This window comes from Parus major, chromosome 15 (assembly GCF_001522545.3).
Source record: "Parus major isolate Abel chromosome 15, Parus_major1.1, whole genome shotgun sequence".
Taxonomy (NCBI): Eukaryota; Metazoa; Chordata; class Aves; order Passeriformes; family Paridae; genus Parus; species Parus major.
This window is the reverse complement of record NC_031784.1, coordinates 10,683,208-10,707,874: the sequence shown is the minus strand read 5'-3', so window position 1 is coordinate 10,707,874 and position 24,667 is coordinate 10,683,208. Positions and strand designations below refer to the sequence as shown.

The following is a 24,667-nucleotide window of genomic DNA, read 5'->3' as shown; positions in this document are numbered from 1 at the left end:
CGGCGGGGCGGCGCAGCCCCCATGGAGCGGGTGAGCGAGGCCGCCGCCTGCGGCCCCTCGTCGGGCTGCTACACCTACCAGGTGAGCCGGCACAGCGCCGACGTGCTGCACAGCCTCAACCAGCAGCGCAAGAACGGCGGCCGCTTCTGCGACGTGCTCCTACGCGTGGGCGACGAGAGCTTCCCGGCGCACCGCGCCGTGCTGGCCGCTTGCAGCGAGTACTTCGAGTCGGTGTTCAGCGCGCAGCTCGGCGACGGGGCAGGTGGCGGCGGCGGCGGCGCGGAGGGGAGCGCGGCGGAGGCGGCGGCCGGCGGGGCTGCAGCGGCGGCCGGCGGCGCCCCCGGGGGCGGGCGGGAGCTGGAGATGCACACCATCAGCTCCAAGGTGTTCGGAGACATCCTGGACTTCGCCTACACGTCGCGCATCGTGGTGCGGCTGGAGAGCTTCCCGGAGCTCATGACGGCCGCCAAGTTCCTACTGATGCGCTCCGTGATCGACATCTGCCAGGAGGTCATCAAGCAGTCCAACGTGCAGCTCCTCGTGCCCCCTGCACGCCCTGACATTATGCTGTTCCGTCCGGGGGCTGCTGACCTCGGCTTCCCTCTTGACATGACCAACGGTGCCGCTTTGGCACCCAATGGCAATGGCATTGCTGGCATGCCTGAAGACGAGGCCACGAGGGCTGCGCTCACGGCTGCGCAATCTTCCCTACCTGTCCTGCAGGGTGTGGACCGCCTGCCCATGGTGGCGGGACCTCTGTCCCCACCGCTGCTGGCCTCACCCTTCCAGAATGTTGCTGCTAGTGCCCCCACTTTAAGCACCAAGAGGGGCAGAGGGCGTCCCCGTAAAGCCAATCTCTTAGACTCCATGATGTTTGGTACCCCAGGGGGCCTGCGAGAGGCTGGTATCCTGCCTTGTGGTCTCTGTGGGAAAGTATTCACGGATGCTAATCGTCTTCGGCAGCACGAGGCTCAACATGGGGTGACAAGCTTGCAGCTGGGCTACATAGACATCCCACCCCCACGACTGGGTGAAAACGGTGTTCCTGGTCAGGATGACCCCGATGCACCTCGAAAAAGAAGCAGGACGAGGAAACAGGTGGCCTGTGAGATCTGTGGCAAGATTTTTCGGGACGTGTACCACCTGAATCGACACAAGCTGTCACACTCTGGTGAAAAGCCTTACTCTTGTCCGGTGTGTGGCTTGCGGTTCAAGCGAAAAGACAGGATGTCCTATCATGTTCGATCGCATGATGGCTCTGTGGGAAAGCCCTACATCTGCCAGAGCTGTGGAAAAGGCTTTTCCAGGTAAGAGGATGCTTGTATAGACCATTGACACAAAGAGAGACCTATAAAGTTGACTTTCCTATCTCTTGGAAATGTACTTAGGATAGTTTGACTGTTCCGCTTTAAAATGTTTCAAGGAGTGAGACTTCCATCATTTCCTCTGGGATGCTATTCTGCAGTCTCTTGGAAGGGTTTAAAAGTAATTAAGACATTGAACTGGGAGTCAGCTGGCTTCTGGCTAACGTTCCCAGCTTTGTCCCAGAGTTGGTTGTATGCGTGTCCTTGGGCAAATCAGTTAGTCTCTCTCCCTCAAATGACTCTTCTGTGAACTGGGTATTGAAATAATTACCTGCCTCACAGAAGTGTCTTGAGATCGCTGATGTGTAGGTAGTTTGAAGGTGCTGTTGAAGTGCAAAATAATACATCTCAAGATTATTATTTTTCTCGTATCCATTTTAAATTTTCTTTTTCTTAACTTCCCTTCATTTCTCTTAGTTCGTAATGTTTTTTATCACCCAAATGTGAAGGAAGAGGTGAGATTTCAAAGGCTGCAGCATCAAGTGTCTTTTAATACATGATCTTTGTGTCCTTTGGGTTTACATCCTTCTGAAGGGGATCCTGTTTCTGCCCTGCAACATACGTAAGATCTGTGCATTTAATGTTGCTGATTTTTTGTTGTCGCTGTTTGTGGGAGCTAATTTAATAAGTAGTTTGGTACACGTAGTTGTGTTAGTGGTATCTTATAGTCTGAGTAAATGAATTTGAAACTTTTTTGGAATTTTGCCGCTCGCTTTGAGTGTAGAAGTAGTGGGGGGGAGGGGGATGCATACACTGCTATTTCTGTACCAGCAGTCGGTTTTCTACAGCACTTCATTTGCTCTAACATGAGGGAAGGAATAGAGGTCTCAAAACAAATCAAAAGGCCACCAGGCTGTGTAAATTGTGGAACTGTGCCCCTCCTTTCTTTTTGATAGAGGGACTTTCTTTTACTGAAATAAATTATGAAAATGTAGCCCCACCCCCCCTTCTTCTTTTAAATTGGCAGTAATTAGGGATGCATCTTCATAAGGACTGCAGATTCAGTGATGGAAGGTCACAAAATGAAAATTTCATCTGTGGCTAGAAGCGAAAGTACTTTTCTTATAGCACTATCTGGGATCATGTGCCAAGTTTTATTGTTTTTACTGACACTTAAAGATTTCTGCTGTTGCTGAATGAAAGGTTTTTGTCATTAAGGGGAAGTGAGAAATACATGTTGAGTTCTTATTTTCCCCAGTAGGTTAATGTGAACAGGCGGGAATGCTGTTACAAAAATTAACAACAAAACCGTTTGTGTATCTGTAAAACCGAAGTATGAATGAAAACCAGAGACTGTTTAGTTTCAGTATTCAATCTTAGGAGCAGCCAGAGGAAGTTGGAAGTGTGATGTCTCTTTTTAGTGTCCTTTCCTGTATTCAGTAGCGCAGCACGTGAGCTTGCTGGGCTTGAGGTACCCAGAAGGACCCCAACCAGTCTGTCCGGTTACACCGCTCCAGCCCAGCGCTGGAGCATCGGGTGTAAGAGCCTCACTGCAAAGTCCAGCCTATTTTCTGTCTGCAGTGCGTGAATTCCATCCCGTGCCCTCTCATTGGTGCAGCGGGGAAGTTGGGGGAGGAGAGGGTGGAGAAGTTGTTTCCAAGCAGTTTTGGTCTCATACAATGAAAAGCTTTCTTCCCACTAGGAGAAACTCCCACCAGGACAATCTGCAGCTCTTCAGTCCTTTCTCCTTCCAAGTAGGCTTTGCTGGTTGTGAAGAATGGTCTAACTTTTTACAGTAATAATTTGCTCTTCCATTGCACCTTCTAGTTGGAATGTTCAGAGCACTTTATTTGTATTAATGCAGTCTCCCTACCAAGTTGTAAGTTAGGACTATTTTTTCATCTTGCAGGTGGAAAATGTGTCACAGCAACAGAGTTTAGATAGTCTTTTTTTGCAAGAGATGCTTAAAATTGGCTTTTTTTCATCTGTGTTTAGGACATAAACCAAAAGGGTCTGATTTTCAAATATTAAGCAACTGTAAATCAAAATGCCTGATTGTTAAGGTCTAAATAAGATTTTGGATGGGGATGTGCAGGCTTAAAAATCATAATTTGTATTTCCTGTTTCCTCTGATCATTCAGTCATGATTTCTTCCTGAGGAGAAAATGCTGCCTTTTTAGCAAGTTGGAGAGGGTACATAAAGTAGAGTCCCAGTTGTTGGTGATCTGGTTCTTGGAAAGTTAAATATCACTACATTTGTCATAGATACAGCACTTTTCACTTATCACTACATTTGTCATAGATACAGGATTTTTTTTCTTTTCTTGTTAAAACTGTAACTTTATTTTTAGTATTTGTTTTAAGTGTGCTTATGTGTATTTTCCTTTAAGGCCAGACCACTTGAATGGACACATCAAACAGGTGCATACCTCAGAGAGACCTCACAAATGTCAGGTAGGAGCCAGACTGATGTTGTGGGTAATGTTTGGTATTGCATTTATGTGTACAGACAATTTTGAAGTATCAGTAGGAATACCATGTATATGTGATTTGGGATAAATGTTTGTAAAGAACAGTGTTCCACAGTGACATCTTCTTTACCTCCCTCCTGTCCCCCCTTGCCTCATCTACAGCTTTGGTCCTCCTGCCTCCCCACCTTCTACCAGATGTTCTTCCCTACTGTGCTGTCCCAGTCTCACCCTGGATCTCTTATCCAGCCACCTGGGCTTGGAGTCAATGTCACTGATTATTCCCTCCCTCTTTTTTAAATTGCAGTTGTTGCCATCAGGAGGCTCCAATGCTGACTTCATTTTTTTAGAATAACTTCAATAAATAATTAGTAAATTGTAATTATCATAACTTGTCAAGATACTACTTTTTTACATTGCATAGCTGTCAGAACATTGCACTGAGCAAAACTGGAAGCTTTTTTTTATCTCAGAGAGAATATAAATAATGGCATCACAGTATCCTTTGTTGTACAATGTCATAATGTTGTATATACTTTTTTACAGTTAATAAGGTTTGAAAGACCAAATGAAGGAAGACGTTTTATAATCCATTTATAGAGAGATTTAAAAGGTGCCTGGAAGTATCAATTAAAACAAAGCTGAGAATCAGCTTCCACCATCACATATTGCCATCAGAGAGATGTTGGGCAAACTTTCAAAATAGTTGTTGGGCTAACAATCTCCATGCTTGGCTTCTGAATAAATATTTAATATTTATTTTAAGCAGCAGGAGCAAGATTACTTTCTTTTTTTTTTTTTCTTTTGAAGACAGTGAAGGTTAGAGGATTTTTTTCTTCTAAAATATTTAACCATGTTTTATGAACTTGGACAATCCTACATGATTGCTGCCTCCTGATCTGCATTGTTGCATGTTTTGACACACCTATATTTCCTTCAGATTGTGAGAGTATTGATACATTTTGAAATTTTAAGAATCCTGAGAAGTTTTCCACAGCTGGAGCCATCTAAAGGTTTCTGTTGACATCCATATGATCTGTGAAAGCCCAGCACATTTGAAACTCAGGCCATAGAGCTGTCACATTGTCCTAGATAAAGCCTCAGATTGGGTCAAGCTTCTTGAGATGATTTTATGTGTTACAGATTTATACAAACTGGAAAATTCCACTCGTAAAAAAAATTCATAATGTGGGGACAGCAAGGGGTCTATGGATGAACTGAAGGTGAATGTTTATATCCCAGCATGAACTCCTCAGTCATTTGCTACTTGATGCCAAGACTACTGGATGAACACTTTAAAAATTACACAGATAGCTATGAATTGTCCTTTGCCAACTGATGACCAACAATTCTTTTATAGTTTAACATTGATTTAAGAATATTAAATATCAACTCCATGTGAATCAGAGGATACACTAAGAGCTCAGAAGTAAAGGAACATGGAAGCTAAGATGGCACAGCCAAGCTCAGTGCTATTTCCTTGCACACTTGTATTTTGTGATAGCACTTTCCAAGAGCAGTCTTTCTTACTGTGTGTTGTCTAAAGTGCCATAATACTGTATGCACTGTTCATTTCAGTTAAAAGGTACTAGTCTATAGGTTATAATCATCAGGACAGAATTGAGATTGTCCTTCAGGCTTGGTTTGTTCTTGATTTTTGATTGCTAGCCCTGCAAAGTTAATTTTTCATGAATCCTAAGGCACGGAAAATTTGTTAATGACCTGTTGTGTGTCTTTGCAGAAAATGCTTTGTAATATCCTAGCAGATTTAGAAGGTCTTCTTGAATATGCACAGATCTGCTGTACATTGTAGAAACCACGGAAGGGATGCAATCACTCAAAACTTGTTTCAAATCTGAAAACAGATGTGTAAATTGATAAAGTTCTCCCTGTGATTATCTCATAACCAGTTACACATCTGTTCCATTATATATCTAACACAGGATCTGGCCACCAAGAAGGAAAAGAGCTTAATATTGGCATGTTGTTTCCCCTTTTTCCATTCTCTTTTTCCACTGATTTTGTTTGGCAAATTAGCTCCCCCTGAGAGCAGCTTGAACAGCATCGAGCATCCTTTTTGAATCTTTTCAGTTCCTGTTGAAAATTCCTGTTTTGGTCATGCTTTGTTTATGTTTACTGGAAAAGAGAATTAGCCTGTCAGTAAACAGAAGAGCACTCCAGAATCCTCTATTGCAATGGCATTTTTGGAATTTGTGCTCTGTTATGATTTAAACAAACTGGCCATTTACCTGAGCTCTTATGTATCTTTGCAAACCGGTGATATGTATGTAATGTTTCATTGGTGTGGCATCACAGTACACTTTGGAATACCAAAACGAAAGTGGGAAGGTGTCAACCCAACTTAAGAATAAATGAAAGTATGAGAAACAGGACAATTTTAAACTGAACATCCCTGCAACAGCTGTAGTTTTCAGTGCTCAGTTTGTAATCCTACACTCATCCCCCTGAAATAATGGCTGTGCTTCTCAGATCTTTCACAAGCAACCTAATTTCCAGTACCTGTAGTACCTGATGCCAAAGTCTTGACTCCAGCTTTTTCATTACTGTTAAGATAGACTCAGATTAGGGAAGATCTCCAGAGACCAAAGCAGCTGAGAAATCAGATCCAAGGAGTTGTCCAGGTGTCCGGGCAAGTGGCACTCTGGATCTTTTCCCTTGGATGGTTGCACTGGTGAATTTATTTTTTTTCCCCCAGTCTGACAGTTGAGTCCTGGCTATAGGAGAAGGAGTGAGTCAGTTTTGTGGCCAGAATGGGGCAGCTCAGTTACTGACCCCACGGGATGGGGTGAAGCTGCCAGCTTTGGCGTGTCCATGTATGAAAGTCAGGCTGCAGTCTGGGAGCAGTGATCTGAAAATCTGTAGACATGAAAAGAACAAGGGGAGAAAAAAGAAGTTTGCTCCTCTCAGAGACAAGACAGGTTGTTGTGGCAAATTAATTAAGAAAGAAAAATACAGGTTAAATTAAAACACAACTTAATTGGCATCCCAAGTCCAGTGCGTATCCCATTGATTTCAATGCAGAATGAGTTTCTTCCTGTCCTAATTTCTCTTACTTCCTGCCTATTAGCAGGAAAATGGCAGCCACCATGGAATAAGCTCAGAGACATCCACATCCATAGAAAAGTTGAAACTTCAAGAGGTATTTCTTAAACAATGTTTTTTAAACTTTATATATTCTTTTTGATCTATTTATATACCTGTGCATTGTTTGATAGGAAAGCACTGGAGAGTTCTCTTCTGTGATTAACAATTAATGATAAATACTTAGCACTCATTTAGCACTTCACATCTTTCATAAAATAAAACTTTTTTTTTCTCTCTACCTTTTATAAATATTAACTATTTGAATATTAACTTTGGGGTTTTCTTTAACCCTAGTCCTGTCTCCCGTTGTTATGATTCAGCTAAACTGGTTCTTGCTTTCTCCACTGGACTTAATTATTGTTTTTAAGCTTTGTTGCAGATATATTTATATATAGCTTATCCAAAGGTGAGCTTTACACAACTCAGCAGCAACAGTGAAAACTCAAACACATAAATTATTATACTGCTTTTCCCTAAGCTTTCAACTTGCTAAGTTCACTGTGGGATAGATTTGGTTTTACGTTGGCATCGCTGTATTTATGTGATTTGTCTCTGGTCTGCTTCTCATCGGCTAATGCACTCCCAGTGCTCGGGTATGGACCCTCCTGCAGCTCCATAGCTTTAGAGTTAATGATGATGGATCTCTTGGCTGTCATTGTTGATAGTCTAGTCATATATCTTTAGCTGATATCCAACAGATTGATTAGTATCAGGGCTGCAATCCTGCCTTAAGAGAGTGCTTACCTCTAAGAACGCTTTAGTAAGTGAAAGCTGCACCTCTTTTGCTCAGCGCTGTGTACTGAGATTACAAAGGAAGAGAAATCTTTCATGTTCAAGAATTTGCCTCTTAAACCTCAATACTTGTAATTTATAAATCTCTGTCTGGTGGGCCTAATTAAACTGTGTATGTCGCAGAAATCCAGATAATTTTACTGTTGCCTTTTAAATTTCATTAAGTTCTGATCCTCTGAGGTGTTAAGTCTTGTACTTGCTGCAGAGCAGCCTCATCTCCATGGGAGTTTTCCACACTTAAGCATCTCATAGGATTGAATGAGTGTAAAGCCTGTTGAAATTGATAGGTGCTTTTCAGCTGCCTTCAATGCTTTTTGGATTAAGCTCTTGCTTAACTGAATTTTATGTAATTACGTTATCCTCTTCTGTATTATCAGTTTCACTTACTTGAATTATAATTTTGGAATTTTATGAAGATTGTTACTTTAACAAGTCTTGTCTCTATTGAAACAGTGATTTGATTACACATTGATATTTAAAAATACAGATTATACCCAGTTCCCAATTGAACAGCCTTATATTATTTCTTTGGGGATTCTGGTTATAGCTCTTAAAACTGTGTTATTTTATATGAAGTTGGTATAAACAAAACACTGTACACTCTTGAATGTCACTGCTCCAGCTTGGTCTGGTCATTCTGATGTATGTTTCCTTTTCTTGCACTTGTGAAATGGTTTAGACTGTAATACCTTGTGCAGCATATTGCTGGTGATTTATTTCCCTTCACACATTAGAGACAGAGCAAGCCTTTCAGAGCTGGCAGGCCACTGTAACAGGCTGTGGGCACAGCCTGCCTGCCCACTGCTGGGGTTATAAAAATGGGAGGGAGCCTTCACTTATCACACAGATTTCAGCTGGAAAGTGGGAAAATAGAATCAATATTATGCGAAATCAAGCTTGTTTTGTGGTAGTAAGTGGAGTATGATACCTTGACCAGGGGTAAGTTCAAACAGATTACAATGTCATGCAGTTACTTTGATACCTGCTCAGTTTTGAGGCTTCACTTCTACATTTTGTCTGCACTGCTGCTCTGGATACCAGGATGACTCTTCTACTGTCTCTTGTCGTTGTCATCCCAGATAATTTTCTGATCCTTTGTGTATCTTCACACTCCAAAATAATTCTGTGTACTGAAGTGAGATTTATCTCATCAAAGAACAGAATTTAGGAAAATGACAGAGAGGACATTTGAGTGGTTTAAAGTGATTGGAATGGCTCAGTGGAATGGCAGAACTTACTGTAAATGGAGCAAGGTGGCTTCTGCTATTTCTTCTGTTAAATATTACTTAAGACTTTAGTATCTTCACCCTCAGAAAGGAGCTAAAGCCTTACAAGTCTATCTTGGTGTAAGTTTTACTGTCTGTAGTGTATCAGAGCTGTTTTCTTGCTGCTTTAATTCTTTTGAGTAGCATTACATCTTGTGCAATGCATTGGCATTCTCAACTTTTTATCTGGGGGAAAAAGGCTTGTGCATCATGTAATTTTTTGTGTTTGCACAGGATCTAAGGTATTTACTCTAAAGAATACTAAATATATTCAACAATATCAGTGCTGTTAGCAGAGTTGATGAGTCACATGGTTCTCGTTATACCTGCAGACTTGTAATGCTTCCTTTGCCACTCGTGACCGGCTGCGCTCACACCTGGCATGTCACGAAGACAAAGTTCCATGCCAGGTGTGTGGGAAGTACTTGAGAGCAGCGTATATGGCAGATCACTTGAAGAAGCATAGCGAAGGACCAAGCAATTTCTGCACTATCTGTAACCGAGGTAATGAAGAAACTATTTTTTTATTCCAGTGGGATGGGACAGCACTTGAGGGGAGCTGTAAGGCTGCGTGACTCTGCAACAGGAGGAGGTTGTACCCTATTTGTGTACATACTCTGCCTTTCCTGCTGACTACTTAACCCTGAAACTGATGGAGTACAGGTCTGGCCTTTTCACATGGCAGATCGTTCCCAAAGAAACTCAGTTTAAATCTGAATCAAATTTTATTTGCTGAATAGCCAGATCCCTATACAAAATAACCATGATAAGTTGCCTTGCTGCCATTCAACATACATTTTTGTTTTTCTATACCTGATTAGATTTAAGCTCTTGCAGTCAGTTTGGAAGAAAAATGTTTTTGTATCTTTGAAATGCACATTAAATTGAAAATCATACACTGAACATAAATCTACATTATATTACCAAGTCTTAACCTCCTGGTGCAATAGAGTCAAGCTGCTTCTCCCTCTTAACACAAAAAACTGTTTTGTACTAATGTACATTTCTAAAACATACTTTGTAAAGAGCACTAGAAATGTGCTTTACCTTTATTTGTACAAATACAGCTTTTCACAGTTGGAAGGGACCCATAACAATCACCGAGTCCAACTCCCTGTTCTGTGCAGCACCATGTAAAACTAAACCATATAACTAAGCTTATGAAGCTTTTCCATCTCTTTGGGGTACTCTTCAGTTGGAGAGAGTTGGAAATTTAGGCTTTGTGGGATGTAAGGCAAGCTGGAAAAATTATTTTGACTTATTGGTGACTTTTTTGTGGGGGATTAATTCACAGGTTCAGAATGCCTTTTTGGCTCACACAGGTATACATTGCTAGTAGGTGTTAGAAGAGACTGCTGTGTTTTGGGATATTTTTTTTTCTGAGTTTTTTTCCTGACATGTGTTCTGTTTTCTAGTTTAAGAGAGGTGAAATCTTTTGAAAAAATTAAGCTCTGCTGTGTTTAATGTGCAGACTGTACAAGGAGCTTTTGGAGTTGATGAGTAATGAGACATTAAATTGCAAGGGAGGTGTTACCACTAGTTGAACAGCCTGTGAATCCTGAAAGTGATGTTATGAGTGTGAGTGGAAAAGGCATCTGGGTTGAAAATCTTAAGGTTTTGAAGCTCTGGGTAGATGGTGTGAAATGAAGCTTGCCCTCCTTTTCAGCTGAAGGCCTGGCTTCTTAAAAACGGCTTAAGCTTATCCTGATTCTTTTTGTGACAACAACATGGATGATACTGTTTGAGATCCAGGTGCTATCCTGCTCTCCTTCCGTTGAATGTGGTGTCAAACAGAAACTCAGATGGGTTGGGAGGAATTGTCTTGTTCCCACGATTTGTAAGCTTGAATTTCAACTTAACTACCAGTGGATGTCACTGCAGCTCTTCAGAAATGGAGCCAGTGTGACAAAGACAGACCTGGTATTCAAACAATAAAATGACTGAGTGATTTATTCACATTTTACAAATCTAAATGTACAGTGGCAATTTAAGTAAAATATATACTTTGCTGTAGAAGGATAGGGAACCTGTTGTACAGGTTCAAACTTAAGCAACTACTTTCTTCTTACAGTTTGTGTATTTCATGGAAGTTGTTGGAATTGTCTGCTGTGAATTTCAGTTCACATCAGGATTTTTAAAATGTTTAATGAATAATGAATTAATGAATAATGTTTAACAGGAAGTGTTAGAGTTCATAGGAAGGGGAAGCTACAGACTGGATTTGTCAAACAATTGTGTTGTAAACTTGTTTTATGCTGTAAATTTTGATTATAGATTTGTGATCAATGACAGCAGAATTTTTAATCCTAGATGTTCTAGAATCGAAGTATAATGCTTATTGTTTTAAACAGTTAATTTTTAAATTGTTGAGCCTGGCAAGATGAAGTCTAATGGAAAATTTATGGATTAGAAATATCTATTTGATAGGCATTGGTGCAGTCAGAAGCCACACACAGTAACCTGATCACAGCTGTGCCATGGCTGAGGTTCTTGTGCAGTGTGATTTTGTTTATTCTTCCCTTGGCTAATATGCTGATGTATTTTTTAATTGAAACTTAGCTGGTTCTGGATATAGTAATTGTCAGCCTCTGGATATAGTAATTGTCAAGCAAGAATGCTCTACAAGCTCAAGCTGCTTGTGGAGAGAATTTTGGATGTTGGCCACTTAAAAAAAAAGTGGATGAAAAGGTGACTCTACACAGCTCAATACTCCCAGTGTTAATAACAGAGCTTGGACTTCCTCAGTTTGTCCTGCTGGGCTGAAGGCTTTCTGTGGAACTTAATGAAGTGTATTACGTTGTTTTTAAGGTTTGATGGGTTTAAGAGATGTGGATGGAACTCAGTACCTGGCAGAAAGCAGTAGTCAATGGTTTGCCATGTCACGTGGCTCATTTGTTTATCATACTTATTTTTACAATGTGGCAGTATAGTTTTAAGGAACTGTGAGCTGTGATTTGATGTTTTATCCAGGTTGTTTCCTTACTTGAGGTTTTTATGCTTGGAGTAATCATGTAAACAATTAAATTTTGTTAAATCAGGGAAACAGTGAAGCAATTTGGAGGGGTTTTGTGTTGGTCTTTTTTTTTCCCCCAGGGATTTTGGGGTTTGTTTTGGTTTCTTTTTCTTTCTTGGTTTGGTATTTTGTTTCGTTTTGGTTTTTTTCTTAAAGAATTTGTCTAAATTGTGCTTAAAAAACTAATCCTCAAGCCTCACTTTTTAAGACAAATTCTCTTTAATCAGTTTAAATAAAGAAGACATGCTCCTGATACGTTGTTACACAATCTTCTATTACCATCCTTAGGAACTTTATTTGCTTGTGTGGGCTTTTTCAAAGAATTCTAGAGATTAATGACTTTGGCAGGTCTAGAGCTGATACTTAGTAATAACATGTACAGTTCAGAAGTTTGGGTTTATGTTTCAAACACATACAGATTGTTTGTTTCACAGAATCAAATTAGTTAGGAAAAGGGTAAATATTCCAATCACAAATGAGAATATATTTTCACAATGAGTTCTTGTACATTTCGTGGTGGCAGAGTCCATTACAGCAAGACACATTCTCCTTATGTTCCAGCTAAATCCAAATTACAATTTTTGAACAAGGAGCATCCTGCAATTATTTCTACAGTTTATCTCCTTATAAATCTTATCTAAGATTTCAAGGGGTAGGTCCCATTTATATAAAGGAGATAATTTCTTCTCTATACATATTTTTTAATATTGGTTGTTCTGGTATGAAAAATAATCTGCCCTGCAAAGTAGAGAGATGTGTATGAGTAAAGTAATAAATACATTCCTTCTCTGGAAGACACTGCCACTTTATCCTCTGGATTAGTCTGACTTTCCTCTGAAAGAGACTTTTAAGAAAGAAGGATTATGGTCTATGAACCCCCATCTTCCTAGGACAGGCATTCATAATTAAAATCTGGTGGAGATAAAAAGACAGTGCTACGTGCTTCAGGAAAAAATTAGGATGAAAACAACCCCAAAAACATCTCTCTTTAAACAGTTTCCCATGAAGCAATTGGCATTCTTACGGTTTTGATGGAAGTTGATGACTCACATGTTCATCTGCCAAGTGCATGAAGGGGAGTTAACACACTTTGCAGCAGTTTTCATTATATAAAACAATGTACTCTACAAAAAGAACTGCAGAGTTCAGAAAAAATACTGTGTGCAGAGATTAAAAGTTCAGATTTTCCTGTGTCAGTTGTGGTGTAGAGAAACACCGAATACCTGCATGTAGTCCTTTTATAATGCTTGGCAGTGAGGTTTTAATGCATTGCTCCATCAAAGAGGTTGATCTCAGCATGCATGTGGTTATTAGCCACACGTGTGAAATAAGGAAAGTATCTCATAGGTGGAAGTGTCACCATTATTATCTGTACACTGTGCCCTTTTCTCTACCAGTCAGAGGATTGTTCTTTCAGGTCTACAGTGGGTTTTTTTTTGTATTTGTAAGAATATATTCTCTTGTTTCATAGTGAGATTTTCAAGGCAACATTTTGTGTCTGAGGGTAGGTCTTGCATTATTTCAGAGGATAATATCCTTACTTTAATTCCCCGGATGACTTGGCCTTGGTGATTCTGCTCCATTGTGTTTTCAGAGTGGTATGATCTTGGTTTCTTCAGTTGAGATGTATCTACTTTTCTGTACTTCTGTCTTCAGCTCAGGGGTCCACAGGAACTACCTCTTGTTCATTCTCAGCAGCCTGCTCCTTTTCCCTTCAGCAGGTTGCTGTGGAGTTCTTGCTTTGCAGGTCCTGTATATATAATTCCTAATAACCCCTGGATGAAAGTCAGGATAGAGGGATATTCTGTGTGCTAGGCACAGGGAAATTTAGTGTATAGCCGCATTCATTATTAAATTCAGCACCTGAAACTAGCAGCTGCAATCAGAAAATCCACCCCAGAGAGGTGTGTAGTATTTGGTTTGCGGCCTTCCTAATATATTATTTTATATTATCAAATGTAAATGCATTTATATCACTACAAAAATGGCTTTATGGCAGAATATCTATTCATATTTTAAGCAAAATATTGTTTTGAAAGTTCTCTTGCAAGGACTTGTGCTGTAAATGCTATATTGGTTTAAAAAAATCTAGGGCTTGGGTTTTCTCTCTCCAGAAAGGGAACCTGCAACTGTGGGTCTGTGATGGTGAACCTTGTGTTGTGTTCTTAGTTTTTAGTGGAAAATGTTTCTAACATGAAAGTGCCATAATACTCTGTTCAAAATAAAATAGAAAATTAAGCTGGTTGGTGGTGGTAGCTTTACCTCTGTAGGAAGTCGTTAAAACTCTGTCCTCTTTGTGCCTCATATATGGTCCAAAGGTACTAGTAGTAATTGCAAATTTTATTGAGGTTGAATTTAAAAACATTCCAAAGTATATGTGAGATAATTTATTGCATTAAAGAGAAACAACATATTTGTGAGACTTTAAAAAAACATTTTAAAAAGTACATGCACAAATGTGAAAAAGTGGTTTGTTTAGAAATCAACTGTTTGATATATATATGTTTTTATTTTCAGTTTTTGGCGCTTACAGATCAGAGCTAATAAAAATAGTGAAATTTATTTTTAATACGTTTTGTTAACTCTAGACAAAATATGAGTTCTAGTATACTTTTTAAAACTCAGGATGAGCTAACTGCAGGAAATGTTTTTCAAAAATTACTATAGAGCAGAACTGTATACCTTAAAAAGTCAATAGTTTCAGCTTTCTGCCTTCTAGAAGTCACTATAAGTGCTAGAAACCTAAAAGAAAAGAACCTATGGCACTAAAAACCAACGAGGTTTGTTACTAGATAGCATTCCTTCAGATCTTAACAGCATAAAATCAACTAATTGGAGCTATCTTCCTAAGTATTATCAGATGAAGAAAGCATTTTTAATTGAAATAGATAAACCAGCACCAAAATGGTGAAGAGACATGGGTGCCTTTTTGTATGATGTCTCTTCTGCCTTTTTTTCCAGAAAGTTTCATGTCACCTGCTAGGTTTGCTTACACAGAATTTGTTTTTTAAGGAGGCTGTTCTCTCTTTGTGACTAACAAAAAGCAAACTCAGTCTGATGAAAAGTGCATTGCATTACTGCCTGACGATGACAGGACTCCTATGTGAGCATGTCAGAGGGAGCTGGTGGAACAGCAGCTCTGCAATAGGGAGCAGGAGCAAGAGAAAGATTAAAGGAACAGGGAAGGCAGATGTGTGTCTTTGCTGGTGGCAGGATCTCATCTCCTTTTATCTTGTTTAGGTTTCTCCTCTGCCTCCTACTTAAAGGTCCATGTTAAAACCCACCACGGTGTTCCCCTTCCCCAGGTCTCCAGGCACCAGGAGTCCATCCCGAATGGGGGAGCAGCGTTCCACTGCGTCAGGACCTATGGCATCAAAGGCAAGAGACTCGCTGCTCTGCACCTTGCTGCTCTGTGCAGAACTTTGTGTTGTGGGGTGTTGGGCTGGGCACGAGAAAGGGGAGGGAGGAAGGACAGGGAAAATACTGGAGAGAAGCTTAGGGAGATGCAGAGAAAGTCCATAGCATCATGTAGGATGTAATACCTGTCATTGGACAGCCAATTTAACAAGTCTAGAGGAAGGAAATGGACACAGAAGAGTATGTGAAGTTTTGGTAGCTTCTTCAATTTGGAAGATTGAAAAAGCCATGCTAGTTCATCTTGAGCATCTTCCTTGGAGCAGTCAGCATCTGAACTTCGCCCGAGGGCAAGTTTGTTAGTCCCACTCTGCTTGAATCTCGCGTCAGTCAAACCCCGTTTCTGGTTTTAATAGGAACCATACTGTACATGCAGCCAGCTGTCTGTAGCTAAACTTACACTTCTAAATGCAGTTGTTGGGGAGGAGAGGTAAAGGGTGATAATAGTACGGGTGCTTTCTTGTTGGTTTTGACATTCATTCAGCTTGGGGGGGCAGAGAAAAAGATGTTATTGTAAGCATAGCTGAGGAGTGTTTAACTTCTGAATAAGTAAAGCAGTGTGTTTACCTGTGTAAAATAGTTTTTTGCTTCTTGGCTTGAGCTGTCAGTATTCCTGGTGAAAGTGAAACAACAGAAAGTTCTTCAGAGCCACAGTTGTTCTGTTTCTTTTCTTGCCCAGGAGAACACAGTGGGCTGGGTTAAACAAAGTGTGTGCCAGCAGAAACCTTGAGTTGTGTAATTTTTTTCTGTTGAAGTCTTGATAGAGTTACTAAGAAGCCCTTTAGTTTTGGGTGGTGTGCTGACTTAACAAGAGATTTATTCCAGCTCAGTGGTGTATTGATTTCATGCATATCCTGTTAGGTTTGTAATGCTGAGTCCAGAGCAGATCTGTCTTTTGGGCTGTGCCAAGTGGTTCTTTGGTGTCTTAGAGTTAATAGTAGGTACAGCCTGTTTGTATTCAGAGACTCCTTTAGTGAGCACGTCTGGGTTTCTCACGCTCATTCACATGCACTGAGCAAAAAAAGTGTGGACAAATTTCCTTGGCATAATGCCAGAGGAGAATGGGGAAGACTCCAAACATACCAATGGCTTTGCCAGGACATATACCCAAATAACTTAGAAACATCCCTAACCTCCCTGCTGTTTCACACTGCAGTATTTAAAGATAGAACAATTTTAGGTTGTGAAGTTAACTTCTAACAGTGTTGCACTTGTAAAAAAGAGTTCCTTGAGACTAAATGGAATTGCACTTCTTAAATTGCAGTAGCGCACTGCTGTTTTGCTGAATGTTTCCAGGTTTCTTCACATCTTGCTGCAGCCTGTTGTGCTTCATGAAGTTTCTAGGCTCTCCCCCAAAATATCAACAGCATTTCAGAAGCGTGCAAGTGAATTGCACAGTTGAAAATTCATCATTAGGTCTGTCCTTTTGTAGTGTCTGAGGTGTAAACATTGTGAGACATCCTTGGGATTCAAGAAGTGAATAAACCAGAGACCCATTATGGTTGCATTCAGTATCATGACAAATCCCTAATGAAACCCCAGCTGTTGCTGTGATAGCAGCCTGGTGGTTTGGAAAGGGTTTTAGAATATGAGGGATTGGATGTTAAGTGTGTATCATTCTGTTGTGACAGGCATTAATGTCATCAGGTGGTAACCAATCTGATTTATTTTAATGCATGTTAAATATCTTCCTTTGGGAGCTAAGATTCTGAAAACTTCTCTCTTTTCTTTTTCCCGTAGAAGGCCAGAAATGTTCACATTCGGACCCGATTGAGAGTTCTGATTCATATGGAGACCTCTCTGACACCAGTGACCTCAAGACTCCTGAGAAACAGAGCACCAATGGGTCCTTCTCGTGTGACCTGGCAGTCAGCAAAAACAAAATGGAGACGGAAGGAGAGAAGAAGTACCCGTGCCCTGAATGCGGCAGCTTTTTCAGATCAAAGTCTTATCTGAACAAACACATACAGAAAGTTCACGTCAGGGCTCTTGGTGGCCCACTGGGGGACCTGGGTCCTGCTCTAGGATCCCCCTTCTCACCCCAACAGAACATGTCTCTCCTGGAGTCGTTTGGGTTTCAGATCGTCCAGTCAGCATTTGCATCATCCCTAGTGGATCCAGAGGTCGACCAGCAACCAATGGGGCCAGAGGGGAAATGAGATCAGTTGGATCTTAACAAAACAGAGCAGCAGTCTGGCTATAATGATAAGATGCTGTGAATGAAAGAGGAAATAATGAAATTTGGTTCTATAGCTGAGAATTTTTTATTCATTTTAGCTTCCCTCTTTGTCTCATGCCCTACCCCACCTTTAAACCTTCACTGGGGAGAGGGAGAAAATGCTTCTTTAGCTGATAAATTACAGAAGATGGTGGCCTTGAATAGGAGATATGACCCAAAACAAATGGAGCATTAGAGGCTGCTGCTGGTGTTTTCTTTGTGTTCTTCAAGAGTAATCACCAGCACTGGTTTGAGAATGAGATAGTCCTAGTAACCGAGGCACCTCGGGAGCTGCAGCTACAGGGAGCTGTGATTTTGTTCTCTCTCTATTCCCCTGCCCTCCCTAAACTCCCCCAGAAAAACAGTAAGTTTAAAAAACAGACCCATTATTGAATATAATGTTGAATAAAATGCCCCATGGTTCCTAGCAGGTTACAATGCAGTTGTCCTTTTAAAACCAGAAACATTTAAAGAAGGTGAGAGAATTTGAACCCCTTCTGCCTTTGTGAGGCTGTGAATGCTGCAGCAGGACTGAACTGCTGAAAAAAATCACCTTTCAGAACAGGTTGTTTTTATTACTTTTGACCATTAAACTTGCTGTCAGGTTTTTAATTCTTTATTATTATTATTTTAGGATCTGTTGTAGTGAATTGCTACTGAAAAGCCAGTCTAAGGCGATACACAGAACACTCATAAAGCAGCAGTCACATTAGGGTTAGTATTAATTTTTTTTTTAGATGTACCATAATTAATAACTTGGCTAGTTGGTTGTTTTAAGTCTATGAAAGAAATAGTTTTTATGAAAAAAAAAAAAAAAAGAAAAAAAAAAGGAAGGAAAAATATCCTTACAGTCTGGTTGACTGGTGCTCATTTTTCATGTGGGGACCTAGGGGATGAACACGATCAGCTATCGGGTTAACACTATGTACCACTGACTTGTTTAGTGTGAATAAACCCAGGGGTTCACAGAGTGATTTTGGTTTAATTGGATTGGACTCTATTAAAGAAGTTAGTATGTTACTTTGCATCCCCTCGTTTTGTCTGGTTTTTGAGCAATTTAGCCACCTGTCCAAAAGGTGTGCAAATGAGAGCCAGTAAATAATTTGTGAATCCCACTCTGCACTGTGCTGTATTCTCAGTGAGCTGGGCTTTTTGGCCACAGTTGTGCTCTCCTGATCTGTCTGTAGTCAGGTTTGCAAAAGCCACTGTTACTCCTTTCTTTTACAAATGAGGTGGGAATTGCAAACAGCGTATCTTTGGAAATTAATTGATTACAAAATGCAAAGAAGCTGCACACCAGGCTGTTGGACATTCCATTTAATCTGAAAATACCACTTGTGCAGAAATAATATCCTTTCATGACCCTCCCTTTCCTTCCATGTAACTAGTCATGGTTTTATGTACCAAACCCAGGTATAAATGTTGTTTAACACAGGGTTAGGAGTTAGGAATACTCTGAGTTTTAATTATGGTTCTGCTGTTGATGCTCAAGGTCACATTTCCTGAATTTATTCCTCAATTTTGTATCTGTGAAGAATCTTCTCTACATCACAATTGTTGAGAGGGTTATTGAGCAAAGGTTTAGCAGTGATTTGGTAAACTGCTTTGTGTCTTGAATGTTTCTAAAGGCCACTCTGAAGAGCCCATGTCCTGCACCAAGCTTGCATCCCATGAAACAATATCTATGTCCATCATTAATACAGTGCTGGAGCAGGACAGGCCTCCTTGGACCAGGTTCTCATTTGCTGCAGGAGATCTGTCTGTGTAAACATGCACAGAGACACAAACTGTTTTACCACAGCCTGCATTGCCCAGGTGCTTGTAATTCAAACGCTGTAGCTGATGCTTGACTGATATTCCCATTTTGTTTTTATGTTAGAATTAGAGAGCCCTTTGTAAGTATATGGATTTTGGAATGACATTCTAAATTCTACAGAGTTAGAAGACCCAGATTCCCTCTTGTAAGAAGCTACTTTTTGTACTTGCTCTCGACTATTATAAATCAAGGATGAATAATCAATGGCTTTCTCTTTATAGCACCAGCACTTTCTAAATTGAAAGCATGTTGCAGTGGACTTGATGTTTTGCTATTAATCTGTGTTGGGAGACTGAAGGACATGTTCTTCTCCAGTCATCTCCTCCCAGAATCCTGGAATAGGTATGAGCCTCATTTAAAAGGAAAAACCAGTGAAACAAACAAACCCCACCACTAAAGCTTCATGGAATTGCTCTTGTTGTACTGGTAAGATTAGCAGACAGGTAAAAACAGAACATCTTAGAAAAGTGACAAAACATTTTAAAATACCTTACAAATCTAGTGCTGAGACAACCTTGTAAGCTGCCAAGCAAATCAGGAGAGAGCAGGTTTTCCAGTCAGCATAACAATTTGTTGGGATTAACAAGTGCAGCTGCAGTCACTGATTTACTAATAGCTCATAATTAATCCACAAGGGATATTTCTGTTGAACTGAGGCTGTATGCTGGAAGACAGAAGGTTTTGTCCCCAGTGTTCCTATATGCACTCAAAGAAGATGCATTAGTCATAAAATTCAACTCCAAAAGTTAAGTCCAGAGTATAGAATAGTTTCATCCTACATTTAGCTCTCTGACTTTAGCGTTACAAGTGGGTTGAATTTTGGCTGTCTCTATCAGAATTTAATTTTGAGTGCTACAGAATTTGACCTGGTGAAACAAAAGAAAAGCCTTTATCTGTAAACAAAGCTTTCTAAAACACTGTGTATTCTGCTTGTCAAAGAAAATGCTTACTAAGTTGTCATGAATACATTGAATGAAAACTACTTACTTCTCAGTCTAGTGGACAGGGAAACAATTAGGCAGGAGGTTAACAATCCTGAAATGACAGTTCTAGATCATCCTAGTGTAAATGGGAGAGATTTGTACCAACACAGGAGGCTGGTGCAGGCTAGTGCCAGTAGGAGGTTGGGCAGATCTTTAGCTTTGGTGTGTTTTCAGTGCTTTTTGCTTCTTTGGGGGCATACCATTCCATTCTGGGCAGTAATTTAATCTACATGCAAATTCTTTTTACTCTCTACTTTGGGAAAGGGCTGTTTCTCATAGAACATGAGACAGATCCAAGCTGAAAACTCAGCCTCACAGTTCAGAGTTCAAAGGGAGGTATGAAGCATGCCCTGAGCTGCAGTTTGTTGCTATTACATTTTATTTTTAATTGGCGTATAAGTGTATAAATGATAGTTCTGATTGGGCCACTCTCCTTTCCTTGCCTTCCCCTTTGGAGGGACTGCAAGCCAATGTTTGAGTTGCTGCACATGTCAAGAAGGAAACTTCAGTTCATGCAAATTTATATAATCAGACTTGTAGTATTTGTATTATAGGAGTCCCATAACCTCTTATCTGAGGCTCAGAGCTTTGTGTATTAGATATGATGAAAACATCTTCAGATATTCATAATCTAAATAAAGACAGACAAGAATGGAATAGATGCTTATAAGAGAACGAGTGAAAGATAAAGGACTAAAAACCACTTGCTGCATGCTTAAGTGTTAAATGTGGGGGCACAAACTTCAGGCTTTGTTTGTTGCCTGAATTTATAAATGTTAATCCAGAACAAATGCAAGGTGAAGCAATTTTAACTGAATTTATTCCATACTGAGTTGAATTAGGTGACACAGCCTTGCATTTGTCATGTCTTAAGTGTGTGCAAATGGTGTGGCTCACCTGACACATTGCAATGTACATGTGAGCTCTCAATCCTAAGTGATTTGCCCATGATGATATGGGAAATTGATAGCAGAACCAGAAATTGAACACAGAATTTTCCTTCTCTCAATCCAGTGCCTTAATTATAGTAGGGCAAAGTATTATATGTTGGGGGGATGGTTTTTTTTTTGGTTTTTAAAGCCTAGAACTATTAAGATGGTGTGGAGTTGGTCTTCCTACCAATCTTTTGAATTATTGTAAATGCCCAGTCACAATTTTAGACCTGTTTGAGTGCCAGTGACTTAGGGAATATTTGTTATTTCCCATGTATTCCCTGAAATTATTGTTCCTCCCTCAACTGCTGTCAGCAGTAAGGAATGACTTGAATAGAAGAGCTGTGTAACTGAATGTCTATAACTCAACTAATTGAATTGCTAGTATGAAAGCTAACCTAGATTTTGTAGGCTCTGTTGTAACTTTAGTGTCTTGTTTTTTCACTAAATCTTTGTTCCTAGAATTCAATATCTAAACTTACGTCTTGAGTCGGGAGTGGGGTACCACTTTCAGCTTTAATTTTTTTTAAGGTGCTTGCTTGAGGAAGTAGATGCCAAAGTAAACTTCAAAGGAACTCCAGACTTCAGTGTTGGAAGAATGAATGGAGAACAAGAGCTCTCCTTGGGTTTCATGAGAGATAAATGGACAAAGTAAAAAAACAGCCACCAAAATTCTAAGTAATGAAACAGGAAAGGCTTTTCTTTACCACTCACAAAAATAATAAAATATTTTCAATTGTCACCATGGTAGAACGTCTGAGAGCGAGTGCCAGACAACACCATGGACTATGCTGGCTTTTTCAGCATTATGATTATACCTTAACAGCATCATCAATACCCAAATGTAAATTAAGCCAGCTTAGTACTGCTCACCTTTTTCTTGGGCACAATACCTGAGTGTTATTTGAACAGACCAGAAGCTCACAGTGAATCTGTGAGCTTAGGCTCTCAGTTCTACCCTGAGGGACCAACCAAATGAGCAAAGAGGGGAGAAAAAAACCACTAGGAAAACTTAAAAACAGATTCTGGAAGGCTCCAGTGTGTCCTGAAAGAGCCATGTTTTTTCATTCTGAACATGCTTTTCAAAACAAGATCTTTCAGCTGTTGTGAATGAGCCCTTGGGAACAGATGTGGATTCCAGCCCAATCTGCTGCAGCTCCCTGTCCCTGTGAGAAGGCAGCATGTTCCAGAGCACCGAGCCTGGGAGCACAGGGAGGGACCAGGCAGTGCTCCTGGGCTGCAGGCACAGGTACTGCTACAGTCAGCACCAGCACTGGCAAAGGGTCGACTGGCTGCTGCCTTCACCCTCATCCTGTGCAGTGTGCTGCCTGCTCAGAGCTGTGCAGCTCTGCAAATAACTGTTGGCTGTAAAACAAAGCAGGGAGCTATTTGGCTAAACAGAAAAAGAGAAAGTACCACTTCAAGAGTGCTATGGTGTAAGTCAGTGATGCAGCCCAGGAGCCCTGGCTGTGAGGGGTTGTGGTGATGGTTGGAATGGTTATGGCACGTCAGTGAGAAACCACAGCTGTGCACTCTGTGGTGGCAGGCAGTGATGGCCTGCTTGCCAAGAATGAACACCCTGTGTCATCTCTAGCCTCTTCCTGTATTGTGTTCCTGTCTGTAAGATGAGATGATGATAACCTTTGGGTAAGAATGTGACATGCTAAATTGTGCTGCACAACTATGCTGCTGAACTCTTACAAATGTTTGGCCTCACTGACTTCAGGTGTAATGAAAAGTTAAACAAACATTTGGCCACATTTTTCCTGAAAGGTGTGATATATAAATTAATTTATAGAGTGCCTGGCACTATTGATCTGCTCTCAGGGTTTATGTGAATGAAGCTTTTCCTGGGTGGCCTCCATACCTGTACTGCAGTTTTGGAGACCTGGAAGTGCTCTGACCTATGCTGAAGGAAGGAGGTAACTGGAGTCTCACTGATGTTCCAGTGACTCCCTCCCAGCTCCTGGGTTCCATGTGGACCATGGAGTCACTTCATGCAGCCACTGGCAGCCATAAATGCTCTTGAGCATCCTGCAGTCACATAGTGACCTTGGGTAAGTGATTTTTTAATAAATCAGTCTTATGCTTGCTAATACCTTTTTGGCTGCTGTGTCTACAAACTGGTGCCTTCTCCAGGCAAATTTTACATGCCCTCTGCAAAGTTGTCAGACTGACTGCTGGCTCTTAAGGAATCAACCAAGCCTTGCTCTTGGGCTCAGAATTTTTCTTCGGTACTGTTGTAATCTGAAAGTTTGCTGCAATTAGTGCAAATACCAGAGTAAGAGAGAAAATAAAAGGCTGTTCTTAGATGTCTTGTAGAGTGAACAACTGAAACATGAGTGTGGGATGAGCCAGGAAAACTGGTATTTTATCCCTGGCTGCATGCCATATGGAAGAGACAGTGCCTTGGAAGGGAAGGAGCAGAAAAGTTGGCCATTGGCTCTGATGAATCCCAATCCTGCTTCTACTGAAGTTGTTGGGAATCCTCCCATTGTCTTCAGTGGAGCAAGAAAGGATCTTAGGTGAGGATGGATGACTCTTTCCCTACTTGAATGAAGTCTCTTGCCTATTTATGGGCCTGCTTCTATTGAAACCGAGCCTGTTTTAGCCTTTTTGGGTTCTTAGGGACCTGTTTGTATAAAGCAACTTACCTACCTATCTTTTTTTTTTTTTTTTTCTATTGTGTGTATTTTTTGTATGTTCTGTTGGAAGGTGAAGCCTCTGTAGAAGGGGATACAAAACCTGATTTTTAAATAGTAATAAACCAAAAGAGAATTAAACTCTGCAGGCTGCATGCATTCATTTCCTGAAGATGGAGAGTAGAGACCATGAGTGCACACAGAGATGGCCTGGACTTCTTGTATCTCAAAATCTTCCCCTTTTCAGAGACAGCTCTGTCTTCGCACATTTCCACAGCTCTATGTGAGAATTCATAGTGTGGTTGCAACATTGTCTATCAGGATGGCCTTATTTCCACTAGGAATGCCTTTCTCTGGCACTTTGTGGTGAGATTTCTTGTTTTAGGATAATGGATGGAGTAACAAGTATCTGTAAAATTTGGTATTGTCTTCACTGAATGGCAGTGAAATAAAATTGAGGTCATATAAATAGAGTTTTGCTTCTGGCCTGCCTACCTCAGGTGTTGGTCAAATGCACAGTGTTTTAACTCCACATCCTTATATACTAAAGAAATAAGTGCAAGTATTGAGTGAAATTTTATTAAGCCTTTGTTTCCTCCTGGCTTTTTACCTCCTCCTGGTGTTACCAGTTGGAGCCTTAACTATCTGAAAGAATGGCAAATTCAAGACCAGAATAACAACAAAGGTTTGCCCTGTTCCTTTAAGGAATCACTTA

General features: G+C 40.5%; 1 protein-coding gene across 9 annotated transcripts; it reads left to right on the top strand.

Moving 5' to 3' along the window:
• The first annotated feature begins 8 nt into the window (after window positions 1–8).
• On the top strand, window positions 9–24,425 carry PATZ1 (POZ/BTB and AT hook containing zinc finger 1). Of its 9 annotated transcripts, XR_001524205.2 has the most exons (8): window positions 9–1,307; window positions 3,695–3,758; window positions 6,861–6,932; window positions 9,267–9,438; window positions 15,188–15,325; window positions 17,102–17,484; window positions 18,214–18,293; window positions 19,617–24,425. XR_001524205.2 is itself a non-coding variant. In XM_015643595.3 (7 exons), exons 1-7 carry the CDS (start codon window positions 22–24, stop codon window positions 18,223–18,225), a joined length of 2,127 nt encoding a protein of 708 aa, XP_015499081.1. In that variant the 5' UTR covers window positions 9–21; the 3' UTR covers window positions 18,226–24,098. The 9 variants fall into 9 exon arrangements, 7 of the variants coding, with proteins under 7 accessions (XP_015499081.1, XP_018863862.1, XP_015499080.1 ...); XR_001524204.3 differs by having other exon boundaries at window positions 17,102–19,737; window positions 21,842–24,098; XM_015643595.3 differs by having other exon boundaries at window positions 18,214–24,098.
• Window positions 24,426–24,667: the final 242 nt, after the last annotated feature.